At 37.4% G+C, this 19111-nt stretch overlaps 1 protein-coding gene across 3 annotated transcripts in view; it reads left to right on the top strand.

Moving 5' to 3' along the window:
• The first annotated feature begins 54 nt into the window (after nucleotides 1-54).
• Nucleotides 55-19111, top strand: part of smg1 (SMG1 nonsense mediated mRNA decay associated PI3K related kinase) — a 41162-nt gene continuing 22105 nt past the window's right edge. The window contains 31 exon segments of one of the 3 annotated variants that reach the window (NM_001080044.2): nucleotides 55-309; nucleotides 3050-3207; nucleotides 3909-4061; nucleotides 4175-4311; nucleotides 4408-4466; nucleotides 5644-5857; nucleotides 5942-6067; nucleotides 6152-6224; nucleotides 6305-6402; nucleotides 6483-6656; nucleotides 7391-7612; nucleotides 8124-8225; nucleotides 8310-8579; nucleotides 8758-8888; nucleotides 11149-11310; nucleotides 11907-12025; nucleotides 12194-12281; nucleotides 12426-12527; nucleotides 12663-12803; nucleotides 12998-13197; nucleotides 13924-14120; nucleotides 14255-14416; nucleotides 14521-14675; nucleotides 14779-14915; nucleotides 15479-15682; nucleotides 15789-15896; nucleotides 16166-16307; nucleotides 16387-16543; nucleotides 16643-16763; nucleotides 16837-17082; nucleotides 18823-19092. In NM_001080044.2, the coding sequence (NP_001073513.2) occupies nucleotides 233-309; nucleotides 3050-3207; nucleotides 3909-4061; nucleotides 4175-4311; nucleotides 4408-4466; nucleotides 5644-5857; nucleotides 5942-6067; nucleotides 6152-6224; nucleotides 6305-6402; nucleotides 6483-6656; nucleotides 7391-7612; nucleotides 8124-8225; nucleotides 8310-8579; nucleotides 8758-8888; nucleotides 11149-11310; nucleotides 11907-12025; nucleotides 12194-12281; nucleotides 12426-12527; nucleotides 12663-12803; nucleotides 12998-13197; nucleotides 13924-14120; nucleotides 14255-14416; nucleotides 14521-14675; nucleotides 14779-14915; nucleotides 15479-15682; nucleotides 15789-15896; nucleotides 16166-16307; nucleotides 16387-16543; nucleotides 16643-16763; nucleotides 16837-17082; nucleotides 18823-19092 (4705 nt within the window). In that variant the 5' untranslated portion in view covers nucleotides 55-232. 3 annotated transcript variants of the gene reach the window in all.

Below are 19111 nucleotides of genomic sequence, written 5' to 3'. Positions count from 1 at the left end.
TAACAATAGATGCTGCAGCTGTTTATGTCCGCCGATAGATGGCGCTGCCGCCGTGTGAACCGCGGGGAAGCAAAGTGGAGAAATAGATGGGAGGGTCAGGCCGCTGCTTCTCAGTTTCAAACACACTCTGTGAATTTCAAATCTGTGCATGGACATAAGCTGAACGGCGATATTAGGGTTTGTCTGAGGACTCTTCCCGTGCTAGACGGGTCATGCTGTCTTCGCAAAGGTAATGAGCCGCAAAGCCCTCGGGTCTCGGCTGAGCAGCGCCCACAAACTGCAGCGAAACTGGAATGACTGGCAGCCCAGGTTAGTAACTCACCAGGCGCCGAGACCGAGTATATAGACCGAGGCTTCGTTGAGGCCTCGCTCTCGTCCGCCTCTTTATCAAACACAACAGCTCTCTGTTTACACGTGAGGAGGCTTTTTTAAGCTTTCATTTCACATCACATCTCTCAAAATTGTCGTTGAACTTCAGTCAGTGTGAATAACAAGCTAAACATATAAATGTCAAACGCTCGTGTTCGTTTTTCGGGTTAGTTAGCCGATGTTAGCATAGGCTAACTCACAAACAATCGGTCACCACTGGCGTTATTTATCCTGCTGATGTTTGTTCGCAAGAACTGGTTTGTCGGCTAAGTTTAAATATGGCTGTAAATCGAGGGGTTGTGTGAATTTGACCGACACGCTGATGTGTGCGTGTGTCGTGGCATTCATTTGTGGTTTGTGTGATGAAACGCGTGTGGTTTGACACGTTTAGCCACGAGCTACAAAACGTATAAAATCGGTTCATATAGCAGCAGGTAATGCTACATTTCATAAATGAGTTCTGTAATTCGCCACATACTGATTATTCAGCTCCTGTTTAACTCACGCAAATCACGAGTCCGTTTATTCACCAATTTTGTTATGCTCATTGTATCGTTAACGTTAACGTTACCCTTTAATGTGCACCGATTGTTCGTTCCTAATCTTAACAGATCATTTTAAACGTTGAACATTTTAATTGGGACCTGCTCATGGTTCGGGCGTACTATCGAATTGAGCTCAGTTTGTGGAAGCTCAAATTGCCAACGACTGCGTTGAACTTTAATCGTGCAGTAGGTTTGAATTATCTTCAACTTCTCCGACGATCAGTCGATGTCTCGGCAGCATATGAACTTTGAAGGAACTACTTTATGTAATTATTTTTGTTGAACTTTAACAGATCGCTTTAGTTGCGTTGCATTTTTGAAACCATGTGGAAAATGGAAATCTCAGCTGGACTGTCAAATGACGTCTTGTCGATATGTCCCGGATGCAGGACCAATTTTATGAACTTCTCGAGAAGATTTATGAAGTGGATATATCTATTTTTTAGTCTTCATCCAAATGAGTTGTTTCTGTGTTGCTAATATAGAGGTCAGTAGTTCAGGCTGTCACTCAGAGCAGTGGATGCATTAGTATTGCAGTATTTTGTAAATTGTTCAGATTCTTAAGTTAAAATATTTTTTATTTAAATTGGACTTTGAGTATGTTGAAATGTTCGAATGAATTAATGAAAAATACCATGTCATTTTTGATAATAGTTCGCACTATAATAATAAAATGATATTGACCTGCGTTCATAAATCAAAGACATGCGTGATTACATTTTTTATTGACTTTATTAGAACATTAAAGTTGTTTTTCGCCTTTGTTATTCAAAAAATGGCACCGAGCAGCTACTGTAACTTTGAGAGTTGCAAAAATACAGGCAACATTTATACCAAATGTTACATTGGAAGCTAAATCACCATTATGATCCGTTATCACAATTAATCCAGAGCCTTGGCAAATCATCCAGTGTGTTCAGGAATATCTGTAGCACAAGCTGACACATGTAAATGCAGACCCTCACTTAACCTGATGAAAACAAAAAAAGATGGGTGATGCATGTCTAGTATTGTTCTTCGTAGTGTACTTATGCTTTTCTGGATGCTGCTTCCTATAATAAAGCTGTGATGTGAGTTTGCACTCATGTGTACATCATTGTATGCATTGGGAAGTAGGCATGGGATAATAACCGGTTTTAAGGTTTACCGCAGTTTGGAAAAGTCAAGGTTTAAAACCGTAAATTTTCTGTTATTCCGTTCCTACTGTATATGTAAGTTTTGGTTTTAGGTGTTTTTAATTTAGTTTTTTTAGGGCAGCAGTATCTCCAGCAAAAAATGACCGCCACATGAAAACCTACTGGTTCAAAATAGTTTTGATATTTCTCAAAATAAAATATATTTTGTTCAGTGGAGAAAAGGTTGATGTTTACCTCATGGATTCTCAGGACGATTTGCCAAAGATGTGGATTGTTTGTAATAGTGTTGTAAAAGTTTGATGCGCAGATCATTTGTTTTGCTTCATAAGACCTTTTACCAACAAATAGCCACCGAATTGTTTTTGTCTTCTATTAACACATTTCTTTCAGTTTAAAATGGTGGTAGTCATTGACTTAAATTTATAATAAAATCATCTTAAATGTTTTACTGACAAAGTAAATTAAGATAAAATAAAAAGTTTTGGGGTAAAATGTTAGTTTTAACGGTTTGATGTAAATGTTTCTTTCTATCTCATTCTTTAGTCTTTTGTGCTCTGTTGAAATTATTATTTCTTTAAACTTTCTATTTATAAATATAAAAATAAAAACAATCTAAGCTGCTGAATCGTTTTCAGTCTGGTGGTAATAAAAGTTTCTTGAACCCAGTATTAGCATAAAGAAAGATTTCTGAAGGATCCTGTGGCACTGGAGAGTGGAGTAATAATACATGCTGATAATCAAGTCATCGCAGAAATATATTAAATAAATACAAAACAGTCATTTTGAGAATAAGAAATCATTCCGTTTCACGTTTTTTAATTAGTGTAAATGACTATCGCTTGCTTTCTTGTTTGCTTTTGTACAAAGTTTGACCCTTTTTACTTTGCTTGCTGAACAGCTCTTGTCAAGCTTTAGCCTGCTGACATCAACATACACATGGACACTTAGTGGGTTAGTTTAGCCTGTGAAATCACTGATGGTATATCGAATGCTTTTCAGAAGCGACAGTCTGTCAGCCAGCCAGGACGGTGTGAAGTGCAGTGTCTCTAGAGACCGCGGTTCAGAAGTTCTATTTGAAATTCTGCCCTCTGACCAGCCTGGCACCCCACCACTGCACAATGACGCCTTCACTGCCACCGATGCACTCGAAGAGGGAGGTACGTACATGCTTCATCTGGCCTTTTGTTTAGCCAGCCTTTAATCAGCTCAGTTGCATCCACCAGTGTCTTTACCTGTATTATTGTGGCTTTCAACATCAATTGCTTGCCGTTCTACTGGTCTGATATCTGCAGGTTTGTTGATTGAGTCATATTTGTTGTGTTTTACTAGTTAATGTTTCTGTTTTTGGGAATGGAAAGAGAAAGTAAAATCACCAGGTGCTTTTCTTCCTTTTTTGGAAGGTCCCAGAGTTTCCCTGTGTGAATTAGACCATGTTTACTTTTAATTTAGTTTATTAAAGATGTTTAATTTAATAAATATTTGATCATTTTCTTGTTTTTGTTTATTTTTTATGGCTGGCCATAAACATATACAGATATTTAAAAAAAATTATATTATTTTTTAATATAGTTGATTATTTTTTAGTTATATAAATAACCAAGTTATTGTATATCATCATTTTAATTTACAATAAATCATTCATAATAATATAATTCATTATAAATCATGAAATAATTCATACTGTAAAAAGAGTTTGTTCAAGGTTCATCTTTAGATTAGACAACATACATTTCCTGTTCTCTTGCTTATTATGCATAGAGCTTTGCTGCTGGCACAACAGAGCGAACAGAAAACTAACTAACTTTAAACAAATGTTTTTCTTTTATTGAAGGGAACTGACAATATTCCTGCTTTGTAGGTGGATACGACGCTGATGGAGGCCTCTCTGAAAATGCTTATGGTTGGAAGTCGCTGGGGCAAGAGTTGAGAATTAATGATGTGACTACTGATATAACCACTTTTCAGCATGGAAACCGTGCTTTAGCTACAAAGGACATGAGGAAATCACAGGGTATGTTCACCTCACAGGACCTCATGCATTGCTTGCTGTGAAAGAATTGGCTTAACTTGAGTAGATGAATTCATTTATTCATTAGCTTCTTCACATTCTCTGTTATTTCTCAGATCGACCGTTGGCTCACTCTGAGGAGTCTCGTCTGGCCAATCTTCTGCGGAGAGCATCACGGGAAGATGACCGGGAACGCAGACTGGCCACTATGAAACAAATGAAGGAGTTCATTGTGCACTCTGAAAATAAAGTGGTATGAACTGACACGCACAAATGGGTTCTGATGTAAAGTGTTTATTTAACAGTTTTTTTTTTTTTTTTTTTTTAATGAGTGTTTTTTGCTTTACAGGTCCTAGTGAAACAGTTGGATTCCATTTTGAGCACCCTGAATGACATTTTGAATGAGAGGTAAGTCTGCGCAGCCTATTTTTAACAATGAGGGTTATCAGAATTCACTCTCATGGGATTATATTTAGCACTTCATTGTTTGTGAAGTGTTGTGATCAGTCTGGTGAATCCTAGTCATAAACTGTTTATCTGGCCGTGATGACATGGCTCTTTGGAAAGTTTCATTGCCTAATCAACTGAAGGACTGAAACTACGGCTATTTAAATCAGAATTAATTATTATGAAGGTCATGTCACATACTAGAGAGCATTTGATTGGTCAAAAAATTGTCGTATGGGGTGATGTTAAAAAATCGTTCATAGGTTTAGGAGGAAGTGACTAACTGCAAGCTTTTGGGTGTCAGTTTTCTATTTTCTAAATGTAATTATTGTCAATGTTTTGGAGCACACTAGCTAATAGATATTCTTAAAACTAATATTACTTTTTTATTTTAACTTCACAGGACCTTCAAAAAATACTGAAATTACAAATACTGTACTGTCATAAATAATCTGGTAGACATGTACTGAAAGAATGCAGTTATAGGTTGTACTGATGTGCAAAATTATGCTTATGATGCCAAACGCCTTCCCCCCCAAAAAATGGTGGTGTGAAAGTAGTTTTTTTTTTTTTCATAAGATAATAAGTGTGTTGTCCTGAATTATATTGACAATGATAATCACACACTGAGAATTTTGATGGCATAACAGCTCTATATTCAAATCAAGATTTCTTAACTGTATGATTGCTGTAAAGTAAGTCACGATTTGCAAATTCTGTCAGAACTAATGTGTAATACTCTACTTGATGAAAATGAAACATTTAAGATATTATTAAAATATACGTCTAATTCTCTATTTTAAAACAAATAATTGACAGTGTTAATAACAGAAAAATGCATGGAAAACATTAAACAAACAAGCTTAGGGTTTCCTTTAAAAAATAGTCATATTTATAATTCTAATTTAAGCTAGATTTAATTCTGCAAAACTGACATTAGTGGTGCATAGAAAAAGTATGTTTGAAATCCAAGTATCATTATGTTCCACAGCATAGAAGCTACATGTAATCTGAAAAAGAATGACTTATTTCAAAAGTAACCACTTAAAAGTTGTGTATTGTGCAGTCAGCTTTTCAATATTGAAAATGAACTCTGCACAGCATCCTGGAATTTGAGTGTTTCTATTTGGCCTTATAGTAGTAAGCTCCTGCAGGAGCTCAGACAGGAGGCCGCTTGGTGTCTGGGATTGCTCTGTGCCGCCCTCAGTTATGAAGCTGAGAGGATCTTCAAGTGGATGTTCCTCAAGTTCAGTGTGTCTACAAAGGATGAGGTGAAGCTTCTGTACCTTGTGGCAGTGCACAAAGCACTTGAAACAGCTGGGGAGAAGAAGGCCTTTTCAGCTGTAATGCAGGTACCTACTCCAATGGATTTACTCTTTAAATACACTTGCAAATAACCTGTTTCTGGGGCTGACAATTTGTATATTGTCATTCAGCTGGTGATGAGCAACCTTCAGTCTATATTGGAGAACTTGGACACACCGGAACTATTGTGCCAAAGTGTAAAGTGTATTTTACTGGTGGCCCGTTGTTATCCACACATTTTCAGCACCAACTTCAGAGTAAGCAGGACAGGCAGTTTCAAATTCAATCTTAATATTTGAAATCAACAAATGTTTTAATGATCCACTATCTTTATTTTTCAGGACACAGTGGATATCTTGGTAGGCTGGCATATAGATCACACACAGAAGCACTCTCTTACTCAACAAGTATCTGGTAAAATATGATTTTTAATAAGTTTTATTTCCTCCTTTAGTTTAGTAACCTGTCTAACCGGTCTCAATCCATCTTTCTAGGCTGGTTGCAGAGTTTGGAGCAATTTTGGGTGGCAGATTTGGCCTTCTCGACCACATTATTGGGTCAGTTTTTGGAAGATATGGAGGCATATGCTGAGGTAAAATATAATTTCTTTTCACTAATTTCCCGTTGCTTAATTGTAATAAGGCTGACGTTTTAATACTTGTTTTTTTACAGGACCTGAGCCATGTTGTATCTGGAGAATCAGGAGATGAGGACATTCCCCCTCCCACTGTGTCCTTGCCTAAATTGGCAGCCCTATTGAGAGTTTTTAGCACTGTTGTGCACAGCATCGGAGAACGGTTTAACCCAATCCGAGGCCCTCCAATTACAGAAGCATATGTCACTGATGTTAGTATCAAAAACACAGTGCTTTTTTTTATTTATTTTTTAATCAGCTTAGATTGTCTAAGATAAATTGTCATTTAGAAGTGCAATGATTAACCTATTTCACTGTTAACCGTGCTTTAATTCATCACGGTCAATTAATCATGAAAACTACTGCAACTAAACAAGTCATGCCAACAGTTTGCTATTTTAAAGTTATAAGCTTGTACACAATATGCAAGCACGCAATATTTAGGGCTGACATTTAACTATGTGTGTATAGATACTTGGCTAATATGTAGCTTAAATTTACATTAAACAAATACAAATTTATTCATATATTTATTAATTCATTATTCTCTCATTTATTTTCAGTGTAAAATTATTACTCGTGTTTAAATGCCTAAAACTTTTCACTTAAGTCAAAAGAAAAATGAACTTTTGTTTGTTTGTTGTTGTTTATTATTATTATCTTGTGCTGTATAATATAGTTACTGAGCAGCAGTAAATAACACTAACTAATAAGGAGTTTTCATGTGATTTTCTAAACAAGTAGTGTTTTGTAATTAATGTACGCATAATAATGTATGCATGATAACTGTGAAACCGTGATGATTTTCTAGATTGTAATTGTACAACCAAAATTTATAATCGTTGCATCTCTATTGGCATTGTACATTAGCTGTACTTTAACACCCTTAGAATCTAAATTTGAAACATCTGATCTCATATAAAATGTTTGTGTTTCTTGATTGCAGGTTTTGAATCGTGTTTTGGCTTGCGTCACCACAGCCAAGCAGGTGTTCTTCTCTGAGGCGGTGCTGACAGCAGGAAATGAGTGTGTGTGTGTTCTGCTGGTGAGCATAGACTTGGGCGGCCAGCTGATTGATGCTGTAATCTCTTACGGCCTAGATCAGCTGAACTGCTGCCAGAACTGCGGACCCGAATACAGCCTGTCTGTTCTCACCCTGCTCACACTGGTAAAAGTTGACTCTAATAAAGGAACAGTTCTTCCAAAAATGAAAATTGCCCTATAATTTACTCGCACTCGATCTCTCCTTGGTGTATATGACTTTCATCTTTCAGAGAAACACAGTCTGTGTCGTTATCCTGGCCCTTTCAAGTAGAGGCCATTTTTTTTAAAGCTCAAAAGCATTTGAATGTCATAAAACAACCCGTAGGAAAGCATTTCAAAACTTTAAATTGTATGCTCAAATGACTTTCATTGGCTGTTAAATGCATGTTCTCTGAATTGATGAATGATGGATGACATGAGACACATTCATTGCAGAAATCATGTAAACTGACGATGACCTAATGGGCTAAATTAGAGTCCATTGTGGGGTAATTTTCATTTTTGGCTGAACTTATTGCTATTATAGAACTATTATAATCTAATAATTGACAGACCAATTAGTTACATTTTTCAGTGGACAATCTTTGATCTTTGATATAAATTTTTTTTTTTTACTAATTTGATTTTGATTGTAGGTTGTTGACCAAATAAACACCAAACTTCCGGCTTCTTTTGTGGAAAAGCTGTTGGCCCCAAAATCTCATCTTTTGGAGCTGCGCTTTCACAGAGAGAGAGAGGTACTATCAGTATTCTCAGAAGTAGCATGCGCAAGATGTCCAGCAGCATCAAGCTAATACGTTTTAAATGTGTTTGTGTAACAGGTGATGGCGGCAGCACATGGAGTGTATCATGCTGTGCTAAGCCTGAAGAACATCCCTATCTTGGAGGCGGCATATAAACTGGTCTTGGGCGAGATGGGCTGTGCACTGAACAGTTTGCTGAGCCCTCTGGGTTTGCCTGATGCCTGTCCTCACATCCAACATCCTGCTTTCAGCCAGCTGAACTTTAGCCCAGAGAGAGCTGAGTTTATCCTCATCTTTAACCTCAGTGCTCTCACCACCATTGGCAACACCAAGAACTCCCTCATCGGGGTCAGCATTAATTCATACCCTGAAATTTTGTTAGTCTGTAATTTTAACATCTTAATTATCAGTTCTGTGAAAAGGGTTTTTTATGCTAGGAAAATGTATGTAAACGAGGAAAAATAGCACTGAAACTCATCTGTCGTGTGTTTGTTTGTGTGTGTGTGTGTGTGTGTGTGTGTTACAGATGTGGGCTCTTTCTCCTACTGTGTTTGCCCTGCTCAGTCAGAATCTGGTTATTGTTCATTCTGATTTGGCAGTTCATCATCCTGCTGTCCAGTATGCAGTGCTCTACACTCTCTACTCTCACTGCACCAGGTAACAAACCAATGGTTTCATCTAAATAATGCATTCTCAAAAATCTGTTTTTCAGGGCATGAGAAGTCATGTGTTTGCATACTAATTTATATCATGTACTTATACTTTACTCTTCAAATGATTGATTTTGATAAGATTTTAATAATTTAATACATTTTTTTAAAGGATTTATTAAAAATAGTAGGGCTGCTCTGATTTGTATTGTATTGCTTAGAACATAACTGTGCCTCTTGTGATCTCTTCTCTTGCTTAATCACACTCTTTCTCTGCTTGTAAACTCCTAAATAAACACCTGCGATCGCTTCATGAGATTGACCAGATTGGCGAGTACCGATTGAGTCATGAAATGTGATAATCGCCTGATACCAATCTCCAGCCGATCGATCGGAGCATGCCTAAAATCGTTTTCAATATCCAAATTTCCAATTTCTTACCTAAGTGGTTCCAAAACATTTGTTTTTTCTTCTGTTGAACACAAAAGATATTCTGAAGAGAGTTGATAGCCCGTGTCCACTGCCATCTATATCAGGGAAAAAAACTGACATTGTGTGTACTCAGTCAATTTACCTACTCAAAATACCTACTTTTGTCATGCATTGAAGAAATATAACAACAGGTTTGGAACAACTCTGTGATTAAATGACAATTATAATTTTGGGTTGAGCTATTCTTTAAATTGTTAAAATTTTAAGTTATTTATCATAAATCAATCTGATGTATTATGGTTTCCATTTTTGAGCATAAAATCAGCATATCAGAATGATTTCTGAATGATTATTTGACTCTGAGGATTGGAGTTTAAACTTTGCCATCACAGAAATAAACAAATGTTTAAAATGTATTGAAATGAAAAACGATAAAAGCAGTAATATGCTTTTAAAAAAGAATGTAGTATTAGTATAGTAATTTCAAATTCTATTAATTAAATTTAATTCTATTAAATAATTTATTATTGTTCCTGATAAAAACAAACTTTGCAATCAACAAGCAAAACATTAAGAACTATAATTTTCAATGGTGTTATGCATTTATTGTTTCATTAATGACCCTTTATGTACTCATAAAAACAAACATGAATTATTAATCACAAAACACAAAATGAAGCTCTGCACAAGACTTTTGGCCAGCGGAGAAATTAAAATGGTCGTGCCCAACTGAGTCTGGTTCCCTCAAGGTTTTTTTTCTTCACTCCCATCAGGTGAAGTTTTTTTTCCCTCTCCGCTGTCGCCACTGCCTCGCATGGTTCAGGATTGGTAGAGCTACGCATCGATGAATTGGCTCTTCAGTGTTTGAACTCTCAGTAATGATTAAATCACACTGAACTGAGCTAAACTGAACTGAACTTAAACACTAAAACCTAAACCACACTGTTCCAGTTACTATCACCATTTATGTGAAGCTGCTTTGACACAATCTACATTGTAAAAGCGCTATACAAATAAAGCTGAATTGAATTGAAAAATTTGTTGGTTAAGAACTAGGACTGTGCGATTTGGGGAAAAATATCTTAATTGCGATTAATTAATTATTTACTTTGTTTTTTGAATTATTTACTTTTCTGGCAGATTCTGTGTTTGTGAATTTATTTGCGATTTTTAATTTTTAATTTAATAAAGTCAAGTCTCAGGTCAATAATCTGTAAGCTGCAGCAGCTCTTAAAAATAACCTTTTTTTTGTTCGGTGTCTGTGACTTTGAAACCAAAAAATTCCCATATTACAGACACTGTTATCCCAATTTTCCGCACTTTCCTGTCTTTTTAAAAAAATATATATATATATTGTGAGCGTTCCGTGTCCTTCGGTTGCACCAATCTTATTGTGCAGAACAAAAGTGTGCCCACTCGATTGGCTAGTAAGACTATCACACATTGATAACAGTTATGCGTTTGCTGTGGGTGGGGAAAATTAAATAATACAAATATATTTCATATCGCAGCCTCTTGCAATTTACCTAATCGCAACGCTTCAAATTGTGATTCGAGTTCGGTTAAGCGCACTGCCTCATTAAGAACTGTGAGAAATTAATTCAGAACAGCAAAGTATTTAGCAAGTGGCAGTGTGCTTTCATTAATTATTTAGTGTGATGCAATTGTGCCATAAATTATGATTGAATTTTTTATTTTTTTTTTCAAGTGTGCGTAAAACTGTCAAAGGACACTTTGTCATTTGCCTCTCACATGAGCTTGAATTACGCCTCACTCAGTCCCAGCGTGATGACTGATAGACAGCTGCCTTTTTCTTTCTCTCCATTTCTCCCAAGACATGATCACTTCATCTCCAGCAGCCTGAGCTCCTCGTCCCCATCCCTTTTCGACGGTGCTGTCATCAGCACAGTTACCACGGCAACCAAAAGGCATTTCAGCACGCTCCTTAATTTGCTGGGTATGCTGCTCAGCAAGGATCATCTCAACCCTGAGGCGAGGTACAGCGCTCACACTGTCTGTCTGTAATGAGGCCTGTTGTGAAGAATTAATCTGAACCACTGGCGCTTTTACATGCTCTAATCACTTATACAGTGTAATTACACCTTTCTTTTGAATTGTCTTAATTATCTGCATATGGCAGTAGTTCAGTAATTTAAGCATTGAAAGAAAATGACTATAACAAAGTGATAAGAATATTAAAAAATACCCTCAGGTCATAAAAGATGAAGGTTTTTCTTTTGGTTTAGCAGAACATTAAGGAAGATTTTTATCTGAAACCATGGTCATAGATGATTCATAAAAATCAAGTCAATGTTTGCCTTTCTTTTTTAATGTTAGTGTGTGCTAGAAATCCAACACTGTTTACAATATTATTATCCTTAATACTGGTTTCTAACTACGTTTGATGCCATTTGAGAGCTGCTTGATGCATTTAATATAATAAAACCTGTTTATTGTCACAGATATGATAAACTGATGTTTTTCTATTTGTACTTTCAGGTTTATTGATATTTTTTTAATGATGCCATGATGCCAGACTTCTCTGTTTGTTTTATTTGTTTTGATTTGCATTATATATTATTTATTGTGATAGGCGGCTGTTACTCACCTGGTCATTGGAAGTAGCTCTGATGATGAAGAAATCTGAAACTTACGCTCCTCTCTTCTCGCTCCCATCCTTCCTCAAATTCTGTAAAGGGTTACTGGCAAATTGTGAGTTCATACCTATAACTAATTCAGATACTAGAAGGCAGAGCTGTGTTATGAATGCTAAATAATGCTCCACCTCACTAGGGGGTTAAGCAAATAATAGCTTGTCGTAATAATAAACTGGCACCCAAGGGAATGAACTAAAATATGTGTTGTCTTTCCTCTGTTCAGCCTTGAATGAGGACACCACCATATGTCTGCAGGCATGTAACAGTCTACAGGTGCTGTCATCTTCCTTGACTATGGAGCTTCTCCAGAGGTAATCACACACATTCTCTGCTTGTTATATACCATCTCCCTGCAGATACAGTCATTAGAGTTGCAGCTTTTCCTCCTGCTCTTGTGGGTGGGGGTAAGAAAAAAAAAACGCACAATGATCAGCACTGGTCTTCTCTCTGTGCAGGTGTGTGGACGTGTGCCGAGTTCAGCTGGTTCACTCAGCAGTCCGAGTCCGGCAGGCCTTTGGGAAATTGCTGAGATCTGTTCCCATGCACGTCGCACTGAGGTTTGCCAGACTCCTCTTCATCTGTCTTAAATCTGCACAATAGAAATCAAGGGGGTGGAGAAATACAACCTACTTTGTGGTTCTACCTCTGGCTGTAGTTGATATGATGGTAATTGTCGGCTTGTCTCCCAGCAGCGCCCATAGTCACTCTGAGATTAAGGAGATTTCTCTGGCCATCCGCCGACACATGAGCAAAGTGCCTAGCAACACATTCCACCCACAGGACTTCTCTGACCTTATTGGGTTTATTCTGTACGGAACGGTCCATCGTGGGGGGTGAGTAGGCGGCCTGTTGACAGCGTACTGTCATTCATTTTAGAGATTTCATTCATTTATTTTCACCTTGCCTATGGAATGCATTTAAATTTTGTTAATGGACACAATTAAAACATGTGCCATAGATGATTTGTAGCTACAAAAAAGACTTTTCTAAATTGATTAATGGATATTCAATGTTTTACATGATGTAGGAAGGAGCCCTGGTTGGAGCGTCTGTATCACAGCTGTCAGCGGCTGGAGAAGAAAGACTCTGCTATGGTGCCTCGTGCCCTGCTGAAGACTGAGGCAGTGCTGTGGCAGTGGGCGGTGTGGGAAGCTGCTCAGTTTACTGTTCTCTCAAAGCTCCGTACACCTCTGGGAAGAGCCCAGGATACCTTCCAGACTATAGAGGGTTAGTGAGTTGGCAGTTTAGGAATTTGTTTAACCAATCTAAAGACAATTTTATTAAAGAAATGGTTTACCTCACTAATGTGATGCTGTTGACTGATCTTCCATTCTGTGTCTGTATGACTTTTTTGTTATTCTTACTGTTGATTGATACATTTTTAAGTATTTCGAAGAAACGTCATAAGTTAGTTTCACATATGCAGTTGTGCCTTTTATATATGTCAGAGTTGTGCTGTGTTTTTCTTTTTTGAAGCATTGTGAGTGTAAGAAATTATGTGTAAATGATTGGAAATTGAAATTTCTGCATTATCTGAAAGGTGAATAAAAGTACTTTCCATTGATTTATACATTGTTGGTATAGTAAAATTGTTGGCCAAAATTGTACATACTACTATTTGATTATCTGGAATCTGTGGTTTAAAAAATAATTAAATATTGAGAAAAAAACTCTTAAAGTTGTTGAAATATAGTTCTTACCAAGGCAGTTTACAAATATCAAAACTCAATTTTTTGATTGGTACTGTTGGAAATGTACTAAATGTCTTCATGGAACTTGATCTTTACTTGCTGTTCTAATAATGGAAAAAATATACCAATAAAAAAGACAAGTAACAAATGTCTTTAATGGATTCTTGTGGAATAGAATGAAATAAGTCATACTGATCTTAAACTTGTGAATGATGCTATGTCATCATGTTTATGAATCAACACATTGTCCTTGTTAATGTAGGTATGATCCGTAGTCTGGCAGCTCACAGTCTGAACACAGAGCAGGAGCTGAGTCAGTGGAGCGGAGGAGAGAGTGATGAGGGTCACCACACCAACCAGCTCCGACTGGCTCTTCTCCTGCAGTTCCTGGAGAACCTGGAGAAACTCATGTACAACGCCTATGAAGGCTGTGCCAGTGCTCTCACTGCACCACCAAAGGTCTGTCTTCCATATACACAGATAGCCCTGATGTTAAACTCTGGAGAACTTACTTGATCCTTTCCAGAACTATGTAGATTTCAGGTTTTCTTCTTCAGCTTTGTTTAATTTTAATTCCTTTTTAATTCATTCAGGGCATCAGAACCTTTTTCTACACAAACAGACAGACATGCCAGGACTGGCTAACCAGAATTCGTTTGGCCCTAATGAGGGTTGGCCTTCTCTCCGGTCAGCCAGCGGTCACAGTCCGTCATGGCTTTGACCTGCTGACTGAGATTAAAAACAGCAGTACACAGGTAAGACCTGTACCAGCTCTTATGATCATATATTTTTGTCACTGGCTGTAACCAATTTGCAAGATGCTTGTTTCATGTTTCTTGTTTACCGCTTTACCCTGAAGGGTCCAGAAATGGAGGTTCCAGTGACCATGCTGGTGGAGGCATTGTGCGAGTTGAGATGCCCAGAGGCTATTCAAGGTCTGGCAGCATGGAGTCTTGCCAACACTGGCAAAAGCATGGGCTGGCTGAGCTCTGTGGCACTGCAGGCTGAGGGAAAGTAAGTGTTTTCGTGTTCTGAAAGTAATTAACCCAGTTTACACCATGCATGTTTGTCTAGTCGCTCTGTTCTTATAAAATGTTGATCTTTCATCTTTCCCAAGGTTTGAGAAGGCAGCGTTAGAATACCAAGAGCAGCTTTGTGCTGTCACAGGGATGGACTGCTCCATTAAAGTCTTTGATCGCTCACTTTTGAAACTCACTGGCACCAACACCTCCAGTCCAAAACATACCAGCAGCGGTGAGGAGTTTATACATAATAAATGTGTTGTGTTGTGGTTTGAATTGAACTGTTGTGCGTCTCAAAGCAACTGATTGCAATACATAACTGATTGAGTCTGCTTTTTAAGCAAATTATCTAAATGAATCTGAACTATTGATTATTTTGGTACCAACTTATTTACTATATGAATCATTCATTGAACAGTTAGATTGTTAACTTATTTTGAACCTTTTAAACTTCCATGGTTAAAATCAATATGAAGAGTTAACTTTAGTTTCATATTATTGCAAATAAATTTGATTAAATATAAGAATTTCGCACAAAGTTTGCATAAATCTAGTAACTTAAAAAAAAAAATTTGTAAATCCACAAATAGAAAACCTCCAAAAACACTGTGTAATTTTTCTACATTTAATTGTAAACCCAAGTATCTGATTGAATCATGATATTCCGTAGTTTTCCCATCTATATTTTTCATTATCAGTGATCGGATGTTGACACTTTTATTTTGTTTTGTTTTTTTGTTTTTTCAATTTATTTAGTGTAAAAACCTGCTTTTTTGCGATTTTTACTTTTAATAGGAGAGGGAAGAAAAACTGTATTGCTGAAATCCAGCGAGTGTTCTCCAGAGGTTCTGAACTTTCTGGCTAATAAGGCCTGTGAGTGTTATGTGGCCCTGAGCGATTGGGAGTCTGTGCAAGAATGGCAGGCCAGCATGATGAATCTCAAAAAGAACAGCAGCAGTTCCAGTGTCAACCTCAAGACAGACTTCAACTACATCAGGTGTGTAGCAGCAGAACAGGTGACTCTGGCTGAACTTCTCCTGGCTGTAGGTATGCAGATTTATCACTGAAATAAGTGTATGTGTTTTGATCTGTCTGTCCTTTAGAGCTCTGAGCAGGTTTGAGGAGGGAGATTTTACAGAATGCCGTGCTCAGCTAGAGTTGCTCCCTGGGGATGATTATGGCCTTCTCAACTCTACAACTAAGGACAAGATTGGTATGATCACAGCCTGTACTGTACAAAGTCACAGAAAAATGGCAAATAGTAGGAAGTATTTTCATAGGTCATTAAAGAAATAGCTTTCCAAAAACTGAAAATTCTGACATTTACTCACCCTTTACTTGTTGTGAGTTTTTGTTGAACAGAAAAAGGAAACTTGTAACCATAGTAACATGAAACATGAAGTCATCAACTTTTTCATTTTAAATTGATCAGATTTCATTAAGATCTGCTAACTGATTTGTTGATTTTTATTGTGTTGGCAGACCTTAAGAGGCTTCTTCCTGCTGTGTTGAGTCCAGACCCATCAGAGCTCCAGAAGGCCATTGAGGTGCAGCTCCTCAGAAGTGCTGTGGGAGCCATCAGTGCGACCAATCATGAGCAGGACCAGAAAGTGGCATCATCAGAGTAAGTTAATGTTTTCTTCAGTCAGTTTGATAGGTATTGAGTGTTTATAAATGACGAGTGTTTTTGATTTTTGCTTTAGCACCCTGGTTAAATATCTGAAGCAGACGGGTCGCATCTGTCTGGGCCCCCTGCGCCTTTCCACTCTCACCCTGTCAGATTCCCTGCCCACCCTTAGCACTCTACAGCTGCACTGTGCCAACTCTTTAGAGAACTCTCTTTGCAACCAACATCCTGAGGTTTGAGCCAACAAATCAACCCCATGGATAAACACATTTACTAAAATCTTGCGGTTTATTTGTTGTAAATGCCTGTTGTTTTTGTTTTACTTCCAATAGGACTGCCTTATTCCGCTCTTCAGTGAAGCTTTGACCACCTGCAAGCAGCAGGATGTTCAACCATGGCTGCATGCTCTCCGATACACTACTTTTCAGCGGGAATTCTTCCAAAAACTTAAAGGTAAGAAGACCGTCTCTTGGTGATGGGTGGTGATGTGATGTCAACACTATTAACTCTTTAATCGTTCCTCCAGGTTCATCCTCTCCAGTTGATTCTCATCTGATGGAGCTTTGTCTGACTGCTGTGAAATTTGCTCGTAAACAAGGGAATATTGCTCTGGCCACACGCCTGCTGAGTCTATGCAGCAAGCCAGCTATGACCGACACTGAAGGTCAGGACCTGGTTCAAAGCTTCAGGCAGCTGTCTCTAGAAGGCACTGTTGGGGAAAAGTGGGGACCAGAGCTGGAGATCGAGAAGGCTAAAGTTCTGTTCGCTGCTGGTAAGTTTTTTTTTTTTTTTGAGTCACAGCAGGTTTGGGACCAATGAAATTAAATGGATTTGTTGTTAGGGATGTCAAAATGAATTGTTTCTTCGGTGCAATGCAGATGTGGACAATTTGGTATCGGTTCAGTAATAATCATAACCGGTTATTGTGTACTGACGTCATTTATCTCATATGCGCTATATTGTGGTAACTAACTTACTATGGAGTGGAAAGCCAGCGCGAGTAATTAAAACACAGAAACTGCACAATTCACTGCATGAGTGTTTGCTGGACAGTCTTTCACAGACAATGAAGTTTCAGCAGGAACCCCTATTTCACTGCGATTGAGAAAATGAAAGTAAACTTAATTTCTGTCACTCCTCTCACTGTGGACATTTGACCTGCTGGTGGGAGGTAACTTTTCCTCTCCTCTCGGCTGTTACTTGTAGATCCAGACACGAACGCATGTCTGCAGAGCGAGTTTTCTCCTCCATGTCTATCATGGATCAGCTGTGATTGCAACTGCCGTTTATCAGTGTCACTCATCGGTGAAAAGCGCCAGAGTGTTAGAGCCAATTGCAGGCCTTTCTGTTGAGCACGTGACCAATCATAGTGGTCTAAGAACTCGCTCGCCAAGTGCTTTTAAAGCGAGAGGGATATTTACATTTGTTCATTTGCTGTAAATGCTTATGTTGTTCTATGCATGTACTTGAGTTTTTAAAGGTACAGTTCATATATCTGACAGCTTGTTTTAAAGGACAAAATTGTATTAAAATAAAATATAAATCTATTTATAAATTGTAATACAAGAATTTTTTCCTGTGATAGGTTGCAGCTGGAAGGGCATCCGCTGCGTAAAACATATGCTGGATAAGTTGCAGTTCACTCCGCTATGGCAACCTCAGATTATTAAAGGGACTAATCTGAAAAGAAAATTAATGAATGAATGCAAGAATTGTTTTGCTGTGAAGTAAAATAAAAAATTTAGTATGGAAAGCATCGGTAATTCACTGTAATGTACCGAGATATCGAATTAAACCATATCAATAGCTCTTTTTTTTTTTTTTTTCTCAATTTTTATAAAAAAATTTTATTGGATAACATTTATAGTTTTGGTTTATTCACCCTAAGTTCTGTGACATGACTGGTTTCTGAATAGCAAGAAAATAACCTTTTTTTCAAAACATGAAATGAGATTGTTTACACAAGATGATGCCATATCAGACGCACAAAACTCAAAAGAGAAGAACTCCCAAAAAATCAATAATGCAACAAAAAAAATTTAATTAAGCATACTTGTTGAAGGCCCTACTTTTTAATCTTATGCGGCAACAATTTTTATCTAGAGAGACATTAAATAAAATATTTTTCAATATGAATTAGATTTCTTACATTAAGTGTATAAATATCAAAAGTAAAATGTTTTAGATTATTATCTTATATATTTAATATTATTATTATTATTATTATTATTATTATTATCATTTATGTCTTTTATCGAACTTTTATGAATTTTTATTTTTATAATTAGTTTTTATTATTATAGAAAAGTGACATAAAATGTTGTCAATTTTATCTGGTTGTAGCCATGACAAAGAAACTGACATGGCAATAAATCTCTCTCTCTCTCTCTCTCTCTTTGACCGGATGTTGCAATTTCTAATGTGTGCATTGTGATAATCTGATTTTACTCTTTTCAGTTAATTTTAATGTGTTGTGGTCTGAATCTCAGCAATTCCTTATGTCGTCTTTCAGGTCAGTCTGTGTCTGCTATGGAGATGTTGAGCTCCTGTGCACTGTCATACTGTCACTCTGGGAAGTGTGAACTTGCGGCCTGTCGCTCGGTGCTCACTCTGTGCAAATGGCTTTTGGCTGACTGGAAAGATCTGACTCCCCAGCTGAAGATGGTGGTGAAGAAGAACTCTGGGTCTACCAGCCTCTCAACTCTCTCCAAAAACATCTCTGGCTTGTTGGAGCTGCCGCTGGAAGATCAGGGAATGCCACACATTACCACAGAGACTACAGGTATAACAGACCTTAAAAA

The sequence above is a fragment of the Danio rerio genome, chromosome 3 (assembly GCF_052040795.2).
Source record: "Danio rerio strain M-AB ecotype USA chromosome 3, GRCz13ab, whole genome shotgun sequence".
In the NCBI taxonomy this organism is placed as follows: Eukaryota; Metazoa; Chordata; class Actinopteri; order Cypriniformes; family Danionidae; genus Danio; species Danio rerio.
The sequence above is the reverse complement of the archived record's forward strand: the minus strand, read 5'-3'. Positions and strand labels throughout refer to the sequence as shown.